Consider the following 20810-nt stretch of genomic DNA (forward strand, 5'->3'; position numbering starts at 1 on the left):
GCACGTTGGTTCCATGTTTTCGATTTTATGGAGTCAGGGTAATAAGCTTAAAAAATACCCAGCTACCTGTTTAGGACCAGATCCTCAGTTGGTGGGAATCACTGCACTTAAAATGTCTTCAGTGGGGCTATGCAAATTGCTAAGGATGTGGCCCTTTGGCTCTAAAGAACTTTCCCTAGGGCATCATAACAATTTTAAGGCACGGCAAACTTGGGGCCTGTGTTTTTAAACAGAATCTCTTTACAGTTTTGACAGAATCTATTCAAATTCTCATAGTGCAACCATCGATCAACTGTTTTTTTAAGGAATCACAGTAAGAGGAACATATTTGTGCCTAATAAAATGTGTCCCTAAATAATGCACCTGGTATAACTAGAGTTACACAAATAAACCTGACAATCTGTATTGGAGGAAAGCGATCATAGTGACACACTGTGAATTGAGCTGGACTTTCAAGTTCCTAATGACCACACTGCTGTTTCTCAGAATTACTTTATGTGTGTGTCTTATTAAATTTTTAAACACAGTGTAGTGAAACTAAGTATATCTGGAAGGGAGTACATGGCACAGTGGGTGCTCTGAGATTTTAGAAATGGTGTGTGAGGCAAGACACTCCAGCCCTCTTCTTCCAGGGCTAGTTTGAACACTAAGTCCCAGAGGAAGTGAGTGAGATGGGGGTAGCAGATGGTGTGTGGGTTGGTTGGGGGAAATTCTGTCCTACCCTCCTGTTTGAAAGGGACCCAAGCATTTCTAAATGGTCTTGCCCCATGCCTGACAATTAAAACTTTCAAATTTAATGGCATGAAAACATTGTGACTTTAACAATTTCACTTAAAGAATAGTTTGCTCCTGCTGGGTCAGAGTTTCAGATACTCGGCGCTCACCATTCGGGCCTGGCTTTCCAAAGAACTCAGCTCCTTTCAAAATCTGACCTATTTTCATGCCTAAATGGGAGATGAGTTCTTCTGAAAACGTGGTCCACAGGGCTCTTTGTGTGACATTCTCCAAATGCTTTAGAAATACAACACAAGTGAGTGGCAGAACCAGAAATGGAACCCAGATTTCCAGCTCTGTGCTCCAGTTCACTAGACTCTAGTGTTGCAGCACTTTTGGATTCCCGTCTGCTCATGTAGGCATGCCTAACGAAATCTGTTTCACCCTAGGGATTTTAAAGATGTTGAAGCTGCCTTAAATGCCATGAAGAACGTTGCTCGACTGATCAATGAGAGAAAGAGGAGGCTGGAGAACATAGACAAAATTGCCCAGTGGCAGAGTTCCATAGAGGACTGGGAGGTGAGGGGACTCAAGTGCCCCACAAAGTGAATGGGGCCCCCAAGTGATTATTTTATATGGCTCACTAGCCCAATCACATTCTGTCACACTCATGCTTGTTGATTCACCTTCTCCTGATAGGGATGGAGGAACTCTGAAAGACCTGAGCTAGCCTGATACCCTTCTACAGCTTTGTACAGCTCTCTGGGTGCTGTTTACCATCCGTCCTTGCTCTTTGCAGAAGGAAATTGGCACAGCTGCTTACTGAAATTCCAATAAATCATTTACTGTTTGAACAATTTTCAAGCATTACTGAGGCAGGCAGACTTGGCATCTAGTATTCTAAATGATATCTATGAGAGGGTTACCAGGCCCTGACAGATAAAATGGCATCTGAATTTTCCTATAGTATTTGTACATGCTCAGAAAAACTCTTTTTAAAACCAGCTTTATTTATTTATTTATTTTTAAGATAAACAAAACTGCCTGTTTTCTAGAGCTGAACAAATGTATTTTGATTAAGTTATCCTTCCCCCCCCCCCCATCAGCTGGTGTAAACTAACGTAGCTCCTCTGAAGGCAGAGGATTTGGCTCAGAATATCTACTGTGAGCAGCTGATGCAGATCTGGCAAATGGGGCTGAATTCATAACAAAATTTCCTTTTCTGCACATGCCCAGCCAAATTGGTGCTGAATGGATGTGAGAGGGACAGCATCCCTCACCCTGATGGGAGTCAGGGATTGTGCTCCAGTGTTGTGATGGAATGAGATCATGCTGTGGTAACTGGGTCTACAGATTTACCCTAATTGAGAGCTCAATTGTAAAATAGTGTGTTTACGTTCATAAAATGTCACAATAACCTAGAACAACAAATATTGATGGGAAAAGGTGTAACAGGAAAACAGACTGAATCAGTCCAAATAAAAAGGCCTCCTGATATAACTCAAGGAGTGTGTTTAGAGAAGTGTGCAACCAGAAATCAGTGAACCAAAATTGGTGTGTCAGAAACTAGGCCTAACTGGTGGACAAAATAATGAGGGGATGTACTATCCACCCATAACTCCCTTTCAGAGGTCCCTAAAGAAAAAGATGTTGTGGGGAAATTGGCTACTGGAGCAAGTTTTACCATCATGGCTGCTACTCCCCACCATCTCCTGGGACCCTGAGCCTTCATCATCCTGATCCTGGAGATGCCCTGACAGGCCAGGGAGAGTGACCGAGGGGATGTCACCACCACTGCCAGCTCCAGCTGAATCCCAAACACCACCTGAGATGAAACAGGATTGGACTTTAACAGCAGCAGCAGAAGCTCCAGCTCATCTCCACTAACTTCTTCTCTCTTCCCCAAAAGGACAGTTATGACCATCCTTGATGCTATCTAAGAGATGTCAGACAATGGGGCTTTTCCTTCTAAAAACTCTCTCCAGCTAAAGGGAAAGAGAACAAGAAATCTTGTTAAAATGAAAGCCTTACTTAATGCTTTATATTTCAACCGCTTTAACTGTTTTTCCTTCTTCTCTATGTCTTTAATGAAAGCCTAAGGATTTTTAATGGTGTGTTTGCCATAGTACTACGCAGGCAGAGGTCTCTGCATACCAAACCCTGAACCTTGTTTAATGCTGTTGAGTGTTGGACAGTGACTGGGTTATGTTAACACCTTTGGCCCATTTATTCCATCTAAGTTCATACAACAGCCCTCTCGCCTTTTTCACTCCATCCACATTCACAGAGAAGGCCTGCATCCAGGACGCACCAATTTTGGTTCACTGATTTTTGGTTGCACATTTCTCTTGTTTACCAAGCATAATCTTAACACACTTCTTGAGTTATATCCAGAGGCCTTTTTGTTTGGAGTGATTCAGTCTGTCTCCCTTTGCACCTTTTCCCATCAACATTTGTTGTTCTAGGTCATTGTGACATCTTATGAACTTTCACCTCAGATCCAGGACGGTAAAGATAAAGGACCACACTATTTAACCAGTCAAGCCCAGGCGCTCAAGTCAGCTTGAATTCTTGTGATTCTTGGTACAAACTGACATGCTCTTTGTGGTGCTGCTGCCGCCACCAGGGTGAAGACGTCCTAGTCAGAAGCTCAGAACTCATCTATTCTGGGGAATTAACCAGAATCTCCCAGCCTCAAGCGAAGAGCCAACAGAGAATGTTCTTTCTCTTTGATCACCAGCTGGTCTGCTGTAAGAAGGTAACTTGAGGAGCCTGTCTCTACCTCTGTTAATTGATATGTCCACTGAAGTCAAATCCCAGCTCAGTTCAGTTTTACTTTTTACTTTCCCCTCCCCAGAATATTTTTAAAGAAAGTCAGTACGTAGGTTGGTAGGCTCAAGCTAGACATGTTGGTCTATCAGTCAGGGGGCTGGGGTGGTTTATGTGCATACACAGCAATTTTTTCCTACCATGCTGGTCTACTGTGCACTTGATTGCAGATGATAAATGGAAGTAGCAGGCTCTTGGCAGGCAGGTCTCTTGCAGTGAGAGAGGACAGCTGGGCATTGGCTTTTGTAGGATCAGTATGAGGCTTAAAATCAAATGCGTCAACATTGCCATCATTATTTTCGCTCTCCTCTAAAACGGTTGTCATCAGCAGGAATTTAGGGCCAGATTACTGAAATGGTACTCAGAAGACAAATATGGCTGTGGCTGTATACCTAACTTCCAGCTCAATTAGTTTGGATATGTTGCTCTCAGAGGGAAAGTGTGGTGTGTTACTAACCCAAGGAGATGGCCTATTTAAATAACAGGAGGGATCACAGGACTTAAAACTGTCTGTCTTCCCTTTAGGGGCCAGAGCCAAAGCCCACTGAAGTCAATTAGAGTCTTCCATTGGCTTTGGCTTAGGCTCTAAGTGAGGATGGAACAAGACATTTCACTTGGGGTCCTGCCTTTTGGCACTTTCCCCTGGATGGGCTGTATTGAAAGATCAGTTTTGTATTTTGTTCAGGGGAAGCACAATGTGCCCTCCCCATATGTTGTTCTTTATTGAAAGCTCTTTCGGAGTTGGAGCTAATTCACAGGCCTGATTTTCAGGGTTGCTGAGCTCTCCCAGCTCCAGGTGATGTCAAAGAGCTCAGCACCACTGAAAGCCAGGCCCCCACATCAGTAGGCCAAGCATCACTTGGCTTGTTTTCATTGGGAATGCTGGCTGGTCACAGCTACACGCGTAAGTGCAAAGACTCAGCTGTGGTTGTGGCCTAGTGCGGAGGAACTTTCTACAGCACGTCAAGTGACCGCACCAAAGCTTTTCACTGAGCACATGACCCCCTTCACTTTACCCACGATTCCTTACTCCAAGTGGCTTAAACTAATGAGGGCCTTGCCTCGGACACTAGAGCTGGCTGTATTTTTCACCAGTGACGTTAGCAGGAAAATCCAATCCTGCATTGCGTGGCTTCTTGAGATAGATTGTGGGGGCCAAATCCTGCTCCATTACACTGTCTGAAATCTGGAGGAACAACGTCGACTAGTTGTCTGGCTTCGTAAGTAACCAGAGTCACCGTGTCAGGGCAGTGACAGGAATCTGAGCTTGCCTTTCAGACATTGTGGGAAAGTGACAGTGAATTACAGAAGCACTCTAGTGCAGTTGACAGTAGTGCAGTACATATTATCACACTGCTGTAAGTATAGTCCTGCCCAGACACATGCTCCATCAGCTACAGAAACCATTCCTGGGCCCCACCTGCTTGTTATAAGACTGCAGCCAGCATCAGAAAGCGAGTTCCAAAAAGCCACAGTCAGGGCGAAGAGGCCTAGGTGTCATTGCTTTTTCCCATAAGGCAGTAGTGCTCATCAGCAAGGTAATGGGTCGTCTGTTGTGGCTAGGAAGAGAAAGGAAGTGTGTGCGTGGAAATTGGATATAGTTGCAATGAAAATAATCTCTTCCAGGATCTCCTGCGCCGGGACATCCTCTATTATAAGAGTCGGATCAACATGGATGACATGGAAATAGTGGACGTGGAGGATGGGAAGGATAAGGACTTCAATATCAGTGTTAAAAATGCATTCAAGCTGCTCTGCAGGGACCCTGAAGAAGTCCACTTATTCTGTGCGAAAAAGCCTGAACAGAAACAGCGCTGGCTCAAGGCATTCGAGAATGAAAGGAAACAGGTTCAGCTTGACCAGGAAACTGGTATGGAAAGGTTGTCTGTCTAGCAGGGCCCTCCATCACACTGAACACAAATATGTGAAAATGCAATACATGCCCCTCTGGCCCATGGCTGGGCTGCAGATGTATATATTTTGCATGATGTTTCTTTTCCCCTCTGCTCATCACACAAAGAATAGAGCAGAGAGCAAGCCGTGAAATGAGGTCTTAGGGAGCTGCTAAAATCTTTTGCTTAGCCTGCTTGAACCATTAAATAGAAAGGTATGCTAGTTTTCAATTATTCTTCCCATTGGCAGGGTTGGAGACAGACTCGTCAATAGCCCAGCACAAGATCGATCCAGGATTCTATACATGACCACATGTTCTCTAGGGGGCAAATTCAGCTCACCATTTTTATACTTGGTCTAATGTGACTAGGGCCACACAAGCAGGGCCAGCCCAGTGTGCCAAGAGTGCAGGCCATATGGTAAGCTGCCACTGACCATGCTAACCAAGGAGGCAGGGAGAACTGAGTGGGGGCGTAGCTGCCACAAAGTGAGGCACACGTTGCGTCTTGCAAAAAATTGGCAGAGCACCCTGTGCAGCATACACTCTCCCGCAGCGCCGGGGCCAATTCTGGCTGAATTCTACCCAGAATGTGTCCCGGGGCTCCTGCGGCAATGTAGACCCCAATATGGAGCTGTGCCTGAAGAGCACAATCAAATCCATAGTGATGTGTTCATCCTCACACTTCCCTCTTCTGATCTGTGTGTGAGCCCTGCTGTTTGTTGGAGGAACTAGGTGGAGCCCTAAGCGGTACAGCTGCTAAGAGATTCGGTTTTGTCTTTAAGGTTTTTCAATCACAGAGGTGCAGAAGAAGCAGGCGATGCTGAATGCCAACAAACAGCACCACACCGGAAAGCCTAAGGGTGAGTGTGGCCCTTTCTTTTTCTCCTAAGCACATGAGTACCTCTAAAAGTACTGACTTCAAATAAGCTTGGCTGATCAATGCATTAATTGCCCCCTCCCCCAGCTCGTTCATCTTTGGGAGCTTGGTAAGTGTTACTCTTCTCCTACCACTGTGGGGGGGGGGTAGGTTTTAAGATCTTTATTCCAGTGGCACAGGGGTCACTTGGTATGGTGGAGAAAAAAACTGGGCAGGGAAATGAATGAGAAGCAATTGCCCCTGTTTTAGCAATAGCCATTCTAATTTTCTGTCACTCTGGGTTTATGGAGCCTAGGAACAAACTTGATCAAAATGAAGAGTAAAAAATACAAGCTGTAAATCGGATCAGCACATACAGTTTGGAAAACAAATATTTTAGTAAAGTCACGTTTAAATAAAAATCCAGATTCACCGATAAACATGCCTCCCTATTAAGCAATCTGAGCTCGTCAATAAACAGGTGAGCAATGTTTCAGCGTAACTTCCCAGTGACGGTATTTTTGTTTATAACAATATTTACAGTTAGTTATTCCACGGGTTAAGGTAGAATTTCAGTATTAAATAAAGAACACAGTGTTAATTCTGATTCCAGTAGGAGTCCATAGCTAAACACAATGCTAAGGAATCTCACATTGACTGTAGACCTTGAAAATAAATCAGACCCTAGTGCCATCCAGTCAATAACCCCTCTTAGCTGGATGGGAGACGTGACTTGTCACAAACTTTGATCCAGCTCCCTACTCATACTGTTAAGAGGGAAGTGCCTAAGGATTTCCACTGGTTGGTCTTGTTCCACTGGGGTTGAACAGGAACGCTAAAGATGGAGGTGACTAACACCTCACTAACTGCCTACTACCACATTGAGAGCTATTGTCTCCTAGGTGAACTAGGAAATGCAGTGTTATGGGCATGTAATATTTTTGCTGGATCAGGCCCTTCATCACTGACTGATGAGAAAGAAAATACAGAGAAAGAGTCATAACAAGGAAATAGGATCCTGGTGAAATTAATTGAACTATCCCCAAGCTGTGGAAATTACTCAGCACTGTATTTTTCTATTGCTTCCCATTATATGGAAATTTTCCCTGAACAAGCTGATTTTATTGCATGTGATTAGTGTCAATCAAGTGACAATAACGATGCTCTCGGACAGGCCAGCTGGTAGGCTCAGAGTGGTGGGAAATTGCAGGACAGTCCCCAGCAGCTCTCACGAGGTTGAAGACTTGGCAGCCTTAGCTAGGCCAGTGAGATTCAGCAACCCAATATTTCCTGGCTACAAGGGTCATTCTGTGTGTCTAATCATTGGTTCATTTTCCAAAACCCGTAGTGTAGTTCAAGGTAGCTAAATACAATTGGCAGCTTCTGCTTATGAGACTGTTGGATGGCATCTGGCTGGAGACTGGAATCCCCCTCTCAGCCCTAGAAGCCAGGTCTCCAAGCAATTTGAATGGGGCAGCTTGCAGGAATAATGACGAGGAGTTTTAGGGGAACTCCTGGGGAAGTGAAAAGGGATGTCTAGGTTGAGGTCTTTGGGGCAGGGACATTCTCTCTGTATGTTTGTGTGGTATTTGGCACAGTATTGGTGCTATCACAATAGAACAGTTAATTAAATACCTGCCCTTTGCTGTACATGGGGATAGGCTAGATGCAGATGATGTGTTCTTCAGTAGTGTCTGTAGGTACCAAGGACAGAAAGCAGCAGCCTAACAAGGGAGGTTTAGCAGTAGCCGAAGGGAGAATGAGCTCTATGAGTTGCAGGGAAGTTTCCCCTCCTTATGCCTGTCCTGTCCTTCATCATGGATGCTACCTCCAGGCGAAGATTCACATAACCGCCCTGAGAAACCAGACTTTGTGGCAGCACTCCCTCTACTGTAGCTTGCCAAGGAATTCAGTCTCTTACCTTTCTATGGTTCCTCCAAAGGCGACTGTTTAACCCTGGGTACTGGGAGGGGAATTAAACACAAGCTGGCAGTTTATTGCACAACCCTGCAAAAATCCGAGGACAGTTTGGCTGTAACCTAAACTTGGAGCCGGATATTGCCAAGTATCATGGGAGTTTGGAAACAGGAGCCGGATCCAGTTGGCATAGGCTGCCCAGTCTCTCTCTAGTGCAGCGAACCAAGGCCCGATCTACACCGAAAACTTAGGTCAACCTAGCGAGGTTGCTCAGGGATGTGTAAAATTCACCCGAAAGAAGTAGTTAAGCTGATCTGAGCCCCATTGTAGACAGCACTAGGTTGAGGAGGAATTCTTTTGTCAACCTAGCTACTGCCTCTTGGATTAACTACAGCGATGGAAAAACCGCTTCCATTGTTATACTGTGACACTACGGCTGCAGTGCCGTAGCTGTGCCATTATAGTGTTTGTGGTCTAGACAAGCCCCTAACTCCAAACACTACTGAACCCCCAGGGCTTCCAAATCCAGATCTATATCTAAATGCTGTGGACTGGGCCCACTGTTCACTAAGACTTTGCAATGTTTAAACATTTACAAATACTTGCATATTTACAACCTGCCACACAGCCCTGGCTAACGTGCACAGGTACGGGTCAGTTAACCAGTCTCCCAAGCATTCAGAATTGGGTTCTGTTTAAGTTTGTCAGCAGTAGAGCACTGTAATGGCATGTCTACACTGCAAAGAAAAATTCGTGGCAGGCCCGTACCAGTTGACTCGGGCTTGGGCTTTGGGGCTGTTTCATTGCAGTGTAGACTTCCAGGCTCGGGCTGGAGCCCGGGTTCTAGGACCCTGCGAGGTGGGAGGGTCCCAGAGCTCGGGTTGTATCTTGGAAGTCTACACTGCAAATGAAACAGCCCTGAGAGCCCAAGTCGGCTGGTACAGCTTGCTGAGGGTTTTCCTTTGCAGTGTAGACATCCCTTAAGTGTCAGGCTTTGTCCTCGCATTGCTGAGCGTGGCTGCAGGCAACAGTCTGAGGGCATGTGAGCAGCTCTGAATTCCAATCAACATTTGGGGCACTCCCAGACTATTGGCTTAATCCCGGAACTGCCTTTGAGGTTAGATAACTCAAAACAGAGTCATCTGTAACTGGCTATTACTTATTATGGCTAACTCTGCCTCCGCTTTGAGAATGACTGTGTGGGAATCAGCCACGGGACTGTATCAGTCTAATGTTTGCTCTTCCCTGTCTCATTGTCTTAACAGCTGTCACCAGGCCCTACTATGACTTTCTGATGCGCCAGAAGCACCCTACCCTGCCTACCAATCTCCCCCAGCAGCAAGTCTTCATGCTGGCAGAGCCCAAGCGCAAGCCCTCGAACTTCTGGCAGAACATCAGCAGGCTGACGCCCTTTCGGAAGTGAGGGGCAGCCCCCTATTTGTGCCTGAATCCCTTCTGAGAAAGCACTTTAGCCATCAGTTCCAGCTGACGGACCCCCGGCTCTTCCACCCCTCTGTCTGCAAAGGATGGCGCATGCTCCTTCCTTCCCTATTTATTCTGCAGACTGACTGTACTTGAATGGGTCCGAAGTGGGACACTTGCGTGTTTTTGTGCCGGTCGAAGTGAGCCATCCCTGCACAACGCTCGGGAGCCATACAAACCCCCAGGAAGAGATCACGACAGGATGGAGCCTGAACTATTTTTCATCTTACCCTTGTTGTCAGCTGCATCTTGACCCAGTCCTCCCAGCTGTGAACATTATTGCTGTCTGACAACTGCCAGAGAGACTCTGGCCTTCAGCCAACACGGCTGCCCACACAGAGATGGCAGTTTGTCCATTCCAACACCTGCCTGCTTGGTGTCTACTGAGCATGCTCAGAACCATGGTTCATTGTTGCTGATGTGATGCACTTTTGGGGGGACTAAACCCTTCCTTTCACTGCCCCAATCCCCGAGTTCATCTTCAAAGAAATGATCTTACTACATGGACTGATTAGCCTTTACTGGCACTCAGAGAAGGCAACAATGATATCGCTGTGCCCTTTTTCTTTCCCTGAGGTCAACACACCGCCGAACCATAGTCCGGTAAATGGTGCCAATCAAACCCACAGCATGAGTGAAGTACACGCAGCTTGCAATTGCGTTGATTTTCTTTGAGTTATGTAAAAAAAATGAGTTAGGGAAAAATGTGCCTAAAATAAGTACTGTTTTTAGCTCCTTAGACTTTTCCCACCGTCACCCTGCCATATTTCCTGGCCAATGAAAATGCTAAACGTTTGTAATGTGTTTATTTATGGCAAATACAGAACTGTGTATTTTGTAAGTTTGTAATCAGTCCCGTCAGATGTTGTTAACTTGATGCCTGTTTCGTCTGTCTTTCTTTTTTTCTGTTAACAAAAAACAAAGGCCAATATTTGCAAACTTAATCCCTTTAAGGTAGGGTCCTAACTCCACAGCTGAGCACCTTCATACAAAATGGATGGATTTTTCCAAACCAGAGAATACATCCAAACCCCTCATATCAAGGTGTATTCCAGGTCGCCTGCACCTTTGAAAAAAGAAATCAGGCCATTTATAAGGTGCCTAACTGTGGAATTGAGAGTTTAGCAATAGGCATGCAGGTTTGTAAATTGTGGCCAACAAGAATTCATTTAATCTGTGGTTAGTAAAAAGAAAGATTCGCCTTACAATAGTGAAAGAGTTAGAAGCCATAAGGACTGAATTCCATAGCTTAGGAGAAGTTGTGGGTGGTTGGAAGGAAAACACCCATTCGTTCCAGTGCGTTGCTATTGTGAGTAAGCACTAACTGTCTGCAAAGCTCAGAGTTCCAATGTTTGCTGATACTGTAGCTGACTGAAGTCTGGTTATCCAGGGATATCTGAATTCAGTAGCATGTACAAAGTCATTCTTGCACTATATCTTTCCCCTCACCAGGGGCTACATTTAGTTTCATAAAGAAACTTGTAAAAGTGACTTACAGCCAGTGTTTGTGTCTTACGCATACATGTCTGTCGGTGTGGTCCTCGTTCGGCCTCCTCACAATCCTAGCTGCTTGTTCTCCTTGCTACATAGGTGGCCATGTGTCACTAGAGGCCACTCTGGAAGTGGCATCTTTCAAAGTCCTCCTGGGGATGGCATATCTGTCAAGAGATACAGAGGAGCCTGGAAATATGCTAGTTGGTTGGAATTGAGTGCTCAAGGCTGCCAGTGGAATTAAAGGCCATCTTCCAAATTCCTGTCCTATCCCTTGATAGGTTACAGCACTGAATTTCCTGACATCAGCCGGGCACTTCAAAGCAAGTGCATCATTCGTGATGGTCCATTTCCTATTGATACGTTTTATTTAAATAAGTGGCAGTGGATGCCTTAGCCCTGGATTTCTGTTTTGCCTCTCACTCCTGTGAGGAATGAGATGGGAACATTGTTCCAAGATGTAAAAAATTGCCTAAGAGAGCTTATATGTAGCCATGCAGCAGCTGTATAGCCCAGTACAGAGACTGTCATGGGGCGTGGCCTTTCCGTGAACTTGATGCAAAGGTCACCACCCTTTGTAATTGCAGACACACGCGCAATTTCCTCAGGTCCAGGAGATCCTTATTTTGCAATCCTTTCTGTGAAAGTTGAGCTTTTCAGCTGAAGGACAGATCTCTGCACAAGGTAATTTTTCCGAGTCATGGGGAAAGCGTAAGGTTTAAATACCATGAAAGAGCCAAATTTCAAAAGGGTCCTCAAAACTGACCTTCTGATTGTCTGGGCAACATTGCAGCAATGCAATTAATTGCAGGGCCATAGTCTGTCACTTTTGCAAATGCATCTTTAACTACAGGTAAACAGGTCCCTTAGAAAACTTTACTATATTCAGAATAACATCCTCTGATGACTACTGGTGTGAACAAGCATTCCTTTTCATACTTGTTTGTAGTGTTGCTGTAGCCGTGTTGGACCCAAGCTGTGAGACACACATGGCAGGGGAGGTAATAGCGTTTATTGGACCTAACTTGATTATGACACTCTGGTTACCTTCTCCAGACCTGAGGAACAACTCTGTGAAGCTCAAAAATGTGTCCCTTCCACCAAAAGAAGTTGATACAAGGAGATGTTACACCTCACCCACCTCGTCTCATTTCTTTTAATAATCAACTAACCTAAGCTTACCGCAGGAAATATTTAATTTACTAATGCTTTGGCCTTTTGCTTCTCTTGGTTGCAGTACCTGACGATAGTCTTCCTGCTGGTTTCCTCTTGCCCATCCAACTTTGTACTCCGACTCGCTATGGGAACCAGAACCAAGCAAGCTACAGCCACGTCCTAACACCAGGGCCATCTGCTTGGAGCATGCATGGGTTCACTGGCCATGAATGGACGTGGATTTTTTCCTCAGCCAGCCACTCTGCTAGAACCCAGGCATAGACTTGGCCCCTTAGCAAAGACTTGCTGAGAAGAAATGTCTGTGCCAGCAGTTAGAGGCCTAAAAATGGATTTACCACTGGCCCGCCTTTGTTCAGAGTAGGTCTAGATGGCATACTGATGAAAACACCAGCAGCCAGTGCTGCTGCTGTTGAATGCTTAAGGCTAGTATGGCTTTTACTGAGCCTGTCTCTACATAAGCCAAAATCTGAAGCGTTATTCACTATTAACTTGCCCTAAGGACAACTAATGTGATCCAGCCTCAGGCTTTTGAGTACATTGTAGACTGTGAACATGCATGCGTAGGCCCTGTCTACGTTAGGCCCTGTCTACATTTTCTAATCATGTTTCATGGTTGCTTACACAGGTACCCCTGAGTTAGCAACCTAGGAGGCGCTCACGGAGCTGGGCTGCTGCACGGTTTCTTTTAAAAAGCGTGTCCTGAGTAGGCCTCATGACTGTGGTACTAAACACACTGACAGCAGCCTAACACCAATCAGACCTGTTCAGCACTGGCTTACCTGAGATGGTGTTAAAACCTGCAGCCATCACACTAGGGCCCCTAACGTTGCTAACACTGGTGGAGCTGAAGAAGCATTCGCAATGGTATTTTCAGTGCATGTTCCCACAGAGCCTACGGCTGGCATGATTACAAACCCTGTTAAGAAGCTGGGCTAGACTGTATCTACACTAAACCCTCCATCATTGTTACCACTGGTAGAGGTGAATTATGTAGATACCCCAGACTACTACAGCCACATTAGAAATTGGCTTTCAACATGATCACAAGTCCCTGTAGGGTGGGGGCCTGAAAAATGCGACTTCATCCTAACATTTTGAACCACTCATCATTTGCCTTGGTAACAATCCTTTCCTCTGGGGTTAGTGCTCTGCCTGCTGCTTTATCACGGCAATAACCATGTTACTGCTGCACTGAGCTTCATCTATGACATACAAGCTTCCAATGGATGTCACATGAGTCATCGTTCCCCACACACGTACTGCCTTTGGGGTTCACATGGCTAGGGAGCTGAATCACATTATAGCAATGGAATTACTCACAGAAATCAGGATTGTAGAAAAGGGCCCTTTATCCAACAATTAGAAGAGGAGTCATGTTGATCTCCCAGTTCCCTAGCTCGTTTAACTGAGCTGATGGTGATTTCCTGCCTTGAAGCATCCTTGCGGCATTTAGCTTGCCACACTTCACGGGATTATCACAGCCAGAGCTGGATTGTGTTGCAGAAAGATTCAGCTTGACAGATGGCACTGTTCTTTTTCTGTTTACCCTTCGTGTCTGCATCTCTTCCCCTTTCCCTCCAGCCCCCGCAATATGTCTGTTTTGATTGGCCAGGAAGAAAATAGGTTGGCATATAAGTGATGATTTTCTGATCATGACTGTTTCATAATACATAGTCTGGGAAGCTGGTTTGGCCTGGTTTTAAACTCGGTTTTAATTTCTAAAGCCAGTCAGCCTTGGGATGTAGGCTAACTTCGTACACTGGTATAAGTAGCGGTAATTCCACTGAAGTATAGAACCAGTCTAAGGGAGAGGAAGAGTCTTGAAAAAACAATTTTTTAAGTGACTTGCTTTCCTATTGTCCTCATAGACATAATCTGAAGAGTTTTAACTGTTTTACCTGTCTTGGTTCACACCTAGTTAGTGCACACTACAACTATTTGTGACAAGAATCCTTTTCTAGACATCTCTTTTCTAATAGATGCCAAGATAGATTAGTGCAGCCAAATGCTATCCCTTTTTATGTATTGTATTGAGTACTTGTAATTTATTTCTGGTAGAGAGAAGTGTTCTGCTTAATTGTCTGCTGTCACTGATAATATTTAAAGAGTTCCTTCAGCTGTAATTTTAGCCTTGTAAGAAACATCAAAGACTAGAGGCTGACCTCAGTTTAAGCCTAACATTAGGGATACATATTGGTTACATTGAAGAAGACGGGAGCTTTGCCGTTGAGTAGAATCAGAGTTTAGCTCTATATTCAGTGGAGTTCCAGCACTGATAATTGTATGACTGAGACAAGGATTGGACTCATTTTTTTCCCACGATTTCTTCCCATGCACCAACATGTGTATATATGATATAGCAAATTCACATAGCAGCTAATGGATAGAAAGCAGTTTACATGGGCAGAATTTAGCAAGTAACTGTCAACCCCATGTCTTCTTTTATATCCCGTAATAATTCAGTGTTCTCTAATCATACAAGACCTATTCCTTCATGAATGGACCATTGTGTTATCAGATACCTATGTATGAAATAGACTGGTTTGCTATGATTAAAGTCAGAAATTTTCTCCTGCATTATTGGGTAAAGGTCAAAAATCACACAATCATCCACATTCTCAAGGTGAGTTTTATTTTCTCCTCCCACGCTGGAGCCTGATACTTGGGTAGGAGTTATCATTCAATTTACTGCCAACTGGGGGGGAGGGGCGAAGTGTTTGTATATACCCAGCAGATTTCAGAACATTATCTACTTTCTTAACAGTGGAACATGTTTTCTAGTGTATCAGCAACAGTTCAGTGGAAAAGAGTAGCTTTTTCTTCAAGCAGTCACCAAGGATTATTTAATATAGGGTGGTATGAACAATTATGTTGACAATTATGCCCGAGAAGAACAAGCCATGGCTTTTGACTGTTGTTGGTTGCATGCAGTGGCACTTAGAGGCCAGGACCAGATTGTGCTAGGCACCTTATAAACATAACAAGAATTTGGGCAATCCCAGCAGGGCCGTAGGAGCTAGTCTTTCTCCTCCAGAGATGAGCCTGTCACCTTAGCAAACATAGAAATCTGTATTTTCACATGCCAGTCCTATCTGGACAGAAGCACCTGTCCTTAATATCAGGGGCCCATTCAAGACTGCAGACCAAAGAGTCTACTCCTTCATGTACTGCAAAACTGGGTTACTCACTTGAGGAAGATAAGAGGGATTTGGCCTGGCTTAGAATTTTTCTGAGCCATTATCTTGGAAAAAACGCTTGCCATCTGGTTTTTAGTGAGACAATTCAGTGTGCTCACCAGGTGGGACCTCCTTGTCAGAAGCTACAGGAAAAATATGTATTAATAGTAGAGTACAACTGGTCCAGACTTTACTTATGGTGGAGAGGAGGAGGGGGAATGGTTTAAATGTGAATTGGTTAAAAGACTACGTAAGAAATTCTTGAAGTGGCCAGTGTAATGTGGACTTTGTGTGGTTACCAAGAAATCTCTCTTCTGTTTAGAACATATGACTGACTGATCTTCCCACGTAAGCTCACTAGCTGGGAAGAATGACTATGTGGACTGCAAATGTTAGAGTAGGTGTTGTAGCCAGACCCAAGCTTCATGGTTCCCATAGGTTCACCACAACTTTCTGGAAGATGTACGTTAGAATGAGACTTCCTACCAGAGCAAAAGCAAACAAAATAATGAACTGATGAATATCCATGGCAAATAGGAGCTGAACTTTTACATGTATCTGCCTAGTCTAAGTAGTGGAGCTTTTTGGTTTTGTGCTGCAGCTGAAGAGCATGGAAGCTTGTGCTCTTGTCTATTTCAAAAAGGCATATTCCCCATCCGTAAAGTTCCAATTGCTCAAGATGCATCATGCTGCAATACTTGCATCCCATGAATTGTTACCTGTGACCCTGCGATGCAGTCAATTTTGAAGTCACCACACATTTAGATGTCCATCTTGAGGCCCATTGGGCCCGTGACTTTGAGAAGTGCTTCACTTAATAATAGCTGTGGGGTCAGGAAGCCGGGCCGCAGTGGGTCAAGTTGGTCAACCAAGAATGGAGGCAAATAAAAGTAAGAGGCACTTTTGACTAACTTTGTGACTTCATAAGCAGAAATTTCCACTCCTGGTTTAGTAGTCCGGGGCGTTTGCCATTACTCTATCCTCTCTGGAAAACTAAGGGTTTTAATTTTGAGAACTGAAGAAAAATATCAGGGCCCCAGGTTGCCCCCACTGAATTGCTGTTCCATGCAGCAGGATTAGATCCTTTACTAGCAATGGAATTAAATATGCATTGCAAATCACTGTTGGTGGGTTATATTTTCAGTGAAACATCCATTATATCGATTGCCTGGGATTCAAATTTTTTTTTGTTTTAATTAAAACAAACTGATCCCGTGAAATAGATTGCTTTGTGCCAGGGCTAATGCAAATTTCAGAGTGCTAATACATCTAATTTGACCATGTTGTTGCAACTACCTCTCTTTGCATTGCTCTCTTGGCAAGCTTAGCCACATGCCTGCTAATGAGATTATTGCATCACATTAAATGTTGGAACAGGGAGTTTGAGATTGCAGTAACCTTTAGTGCGCTCAGAACAGCCCTTTCTGCTCATATTTCTGCTTTAAACACTCAGGTGTAATCCTGCAACCCCTCCCTGTTAATTGCCCAATGTAACCTAATGGGACCGCATATAATTATTCCAACACAAAGGTGGTCCCTGCCCCACAGAGTTTACAGTGCTAAACAGGGCTGCAGGATCAGGGAGTTCCTAAGTAATGGATTAAAGAATAAGGTCTTGAGTTGATAGATTCTTATTTAAAAATAAGTGTTTGGGACACTCGTGTGAGATGCAATGTTTGATTTACCTAGTTGGGGGTGAGGGGAAATCAATTTCCCAAAGCAGCAGAGTGAAAATCCGTGCAACTCATTTCAGTCACCACTTGCTGCAACTCCACCATTTCATAATTTCATTCCAAAGTGAACCAAAAACATTACTTGGCAGGAACCGGAGTGTCCACATCTGCATTTCTATCACATGCTGCTTCAGAGGAGTGCTGTGTACAGGTTCCAATTTGGGGGTGATGGGATGGGGTTTGCAGTCAGCATGTTTAAAGAGTACATTTCTGAGCCACAAACTCTATTTCACTTGTGTTTTCTGTGTTAGCTGCTGCATAATTTCAGACTCATGAGAAGCAATAGAATTCTGGTTTCCTGGCCTGGTTTATACCCACTCACTATCCACAGCTTTCAATCTCCTTCCTGCTGTGGGATTAACATCCCGCATCACATTTAATCCTTCTACCCACCCCATCTCCTGTCTCCTTCCACAATCATGAGCTGTGATATTTTAAAAAAGCATGGCTTTGACAGGGACTGTGTTCTGCTGAAGGCTGCTTGTCCTGCTTACTTAGATTGACTGTCATTTTTGTCCCTGCAACTACTTTGTACTCCCACCCCAGTACATGGTGGGCTGTTATTCTGCAGCGCTCTCCTAGCAATGCTGCTCTCTGCACTGTTTTAGAGCCCAGTGGGTGGCACATGCATGATCCTTGACCGAGACATGTACATATGCACTCATGAGATGGGAAATGAACAAGGTGTCCACATTTCCGCCTGTCCACTTTTGTACTTTCCACACAAGTGACCTAAAACCACTAAACCAAGCAAACATCAAGAGCTGCCTGTGAGTCCGGGGGGGGGGGGGGAGGGGGATATGATTCTGTCTGGGCTTCTCCCAGCGTTGTTTACCTAGAGGGACAAAGGGCTGTTTGCTTGGTTCCTTGGTTCGTCCCACAAGATCATACTGTAGCCTGCAGTTGTTGTCAGCAATGAAATCACTGGTTTCCCACAAATGCTCTTCTCGGCAAGGTTTCTGGAGAGTGATTTGCCCAACTGAGAGCTATTTAACTTTTTAATTGCAACACCAGTGTTGCTGACTAATTTCTGTGTAAAGGCTGGCAGGTGCTTAAAGAGTTAACGTTGCAGGGCTCACTCTATTAGGAAGTACTGCTACCTATTCATGATAAAGCATTTACCTCTGCTGTAAGACTGATGCGCAGAAAGAGGCAGCATTTCTTCATATACACTGTGGGAGAGCAGGTAGGCAACATACAGCTGGAATCAGGTCAAACTCCAGATCAGGAAAGCATGGAGGGAACAGTGAACACACTGATGAACATTCCATTAAGCAACACCCACAGAACACTAGCTGGGGCCTGGAGAAGCAAATTCAGATGCAGAGGTTCAAAATAAAAAAGCTCAAATATAAGATGACAACTCAACCCAGAAGGCTCTGGAGACAGACAAGCAACAGCAGACTGAAAACCACATGAGGAAGATAGACCAAGAATTCCCAGCTTCCTCAGTGAGCATACCCAGAGAAACAGAACCCCTAACATCACAGAAATCATGCCGCTAGTCCCAGAAGATGCAGGTGATGGTCTCTGAGAGAACAAGGAAGTGAAGATAGCATTCCTGGGTGAAATGGCCACATTGGACCCTGATACAGAACTGCCTGATCACTGGAATGGTGAAAGAGAACTAGAGAGAAAAAAACAAGACATCTGCAATAGAAAATGTTAGAACTGCCAGTGTCTGATGGTGCAAATGCTGAGAATAATTTTTCCTCTATCATCACAATCTCATTTTGGTCAAGAAGTTCTAAATGGAGAGGCAGTCTTGGCTATAAGGTGTAAAATTTTAACAGCGAGACTAATTAACCATTGGAACAATTTACCCAAAGTCGTGGTAGATTCTCCATCACTGACAATTTTTAACTCAAGATTGGATGTTTTTTTCTAAAAGATCTTCTCTAGGAATTGTTTTGGAGAAATTCTCTGGCCTGTATTATATAGGAGGTCATAGTAAATGATCACAATAGTCTCTTCTGGCCTTGCAATCTAGGAATCTGAAACATCAATCAAATAAAGCCCAAGAGGAGGAGGAGAAAAAGGAGAGGCCTAGAATCAGAGAAAAGGCACTCTAAAGAAGAAATGAATAGTATATTAATTGAGCCATCTAATTGTAATAACATTCAGGATAATCCTCTCAGTAGGCTCGGGGATCAAGGTAGTCTGCCTCATCCTCCAGTAAACTACAGCGTGGGACCTTGTTGAGCTTTTCAGTATTCAGTGTTTCTAAAGTTTAAGGAAGGGAGATGTGCCGGAATTCTGTAGGTGTCACTACATCTGCATCACTTCCAGATTATTGTTTATAAACCACTCAGAGCTCGGTTATTAGCCAAATGGGCTTCCCCCTTGCTCCCCTGCACCTCCACATCAGGGGCCTGTTGAATCCTGGACACACAACTTTCAAACACTAACAGACAAACAGGACTCCAGCTGCCCAGCACAGCTAGTTCCAGAAGAACATGGTTTCATTTGCCTACTAATTCCTCTTTCCATGCAAAGATGTGCCACTTTAGCAACCTAACTCGTAACATGACTATTTGAAGCTGGCTGGAGGGGTTAATCATGACATTACAGTATTACAAGGAACCAAGGAAGATCATGTAGCACTCTGGGGAAAAGCTCCTGGTCAGAGCTCACAACACCATTTATCCTCTTAAATCCCTCTTTGCCTCGTAGCCCCTCTTCTGTAATGTCTTCAAATCACTCCTGGGTGGGCGCAGTTAGCTCAGTGCTGGGTTGCGGTTACTGCTTTTCTGCTAAATTCTCTTTTGTTATCTCAGCCTCTCAACCCACCTCCTTCCTGTCTGTCTGTTTCAGTCACCTGTTTGCCATGCAGCCTGGGAGAGCAGCTAGCACAGTGGGCCCCAGCCCTCGACTGTGGTTTCGAGATAATACTGGACTGTAAAACAACGCCTTAAGGTTTATTGTACACCCAACAACAGGTTAAACTCCCTAAGGATGATTAAGCGCCAAACCCACCCACACAACAAGCCCTTGAAAGCAAGGAAGTGACGAGCTGACGACTTTAACACCTACACATCCATCAACCAGTATGGGGCCTGGTCTACACTGAAAATTTAGATCACCCAAGCTACATCACTAAATTCACACCCTACCCCGAGTGCCGTACTTAAAGTCAACCGAGCCCCTGGTCTAGACTCAGCTAGGTTCACGGAAGTATTCTGCCATCCACCTAGCTACAGCTGCTCAGGAAGGTGGATTCACGACAGCGACAGACAAAACCCCTTCTGTTGATGTGGGCAGCAGCTACACTGTGGTACGCTACAGTGGCATAGCTGCAGCACCTCTAGTGCAGGGCTGGCCTTGGTGACAGACTCACCTCCACCAGGAGCTCCCTTCCTCCTCCCCTGTACCGCCCTGCACACAATTCACACACCCACTTTATCCAACTCTGACCTCACCAACATTACCATTTGTGCATTAGAGTATCCACTGCCTTATTCGGTCATGGGGAAATTAGGCGGTCAGTTTGTTTCAATTGACTGCAGCATTGTTCAAGCCTTTGTTTTTCTCTCCTGTCCATT

General features: G+C 44.7%; 1 protein-coding gene across 4 annotated transcripts in view; it reads left to right on the top strand.

Moving 5' to 3' along the window:
* The window catches only part of ARHGEF4 (Rho guanine nucleotide exchange factor 4), a 178595-nt gene extending 168062 nt beyond the window's left edge, over nucleotides 1-10533 (top strand). For all 4 annotated transcript variants that reach the window (XM_084638300.1, XM_084638301.1, XM_084638302.1 and 1 more), the window contains 5 exons: nucleotides 1164-1293; nucleotides 3341-3472; nucleotides 5170-5413; nucleotides 6220-6297; nucleotides 9476-10533. In XM_084638300.1, coding sequence (XP_084494426.1) covers nucleotides 1164-1293; nucleotides 3341-3472; nucleotides 5170-5413; nucleotides 6220-6297; nucleotides 9476-9633 — 742 coding nt within the window. In that variant the 3' untranslated portion in view covers nucleotides 9634-10533. The remainder of the gene's footprint in view (nucleotides 1-1163; nucleotides 1294-3340; nucleotides 3473-5169; nucleotides 5414-6219; nucleotides 6298-9475) is intronic.
* Nucleotides 10534-20810: the final 10277 nt, after the last annotated feature.

The sequence above is a fragment of the Lepidochelys olivacea genome, assembly GCF_965140295.1.
Source record: "Lepidochelys olivacea isolate rLepOli2 genome assembly, chromosome: 9".
NCBI classification, from domain to species: Eukaryota; Metazoa; Chordata; order Testudines; family Cheloniidae; genus Lepidochelys; species Lepidochelys olivacea.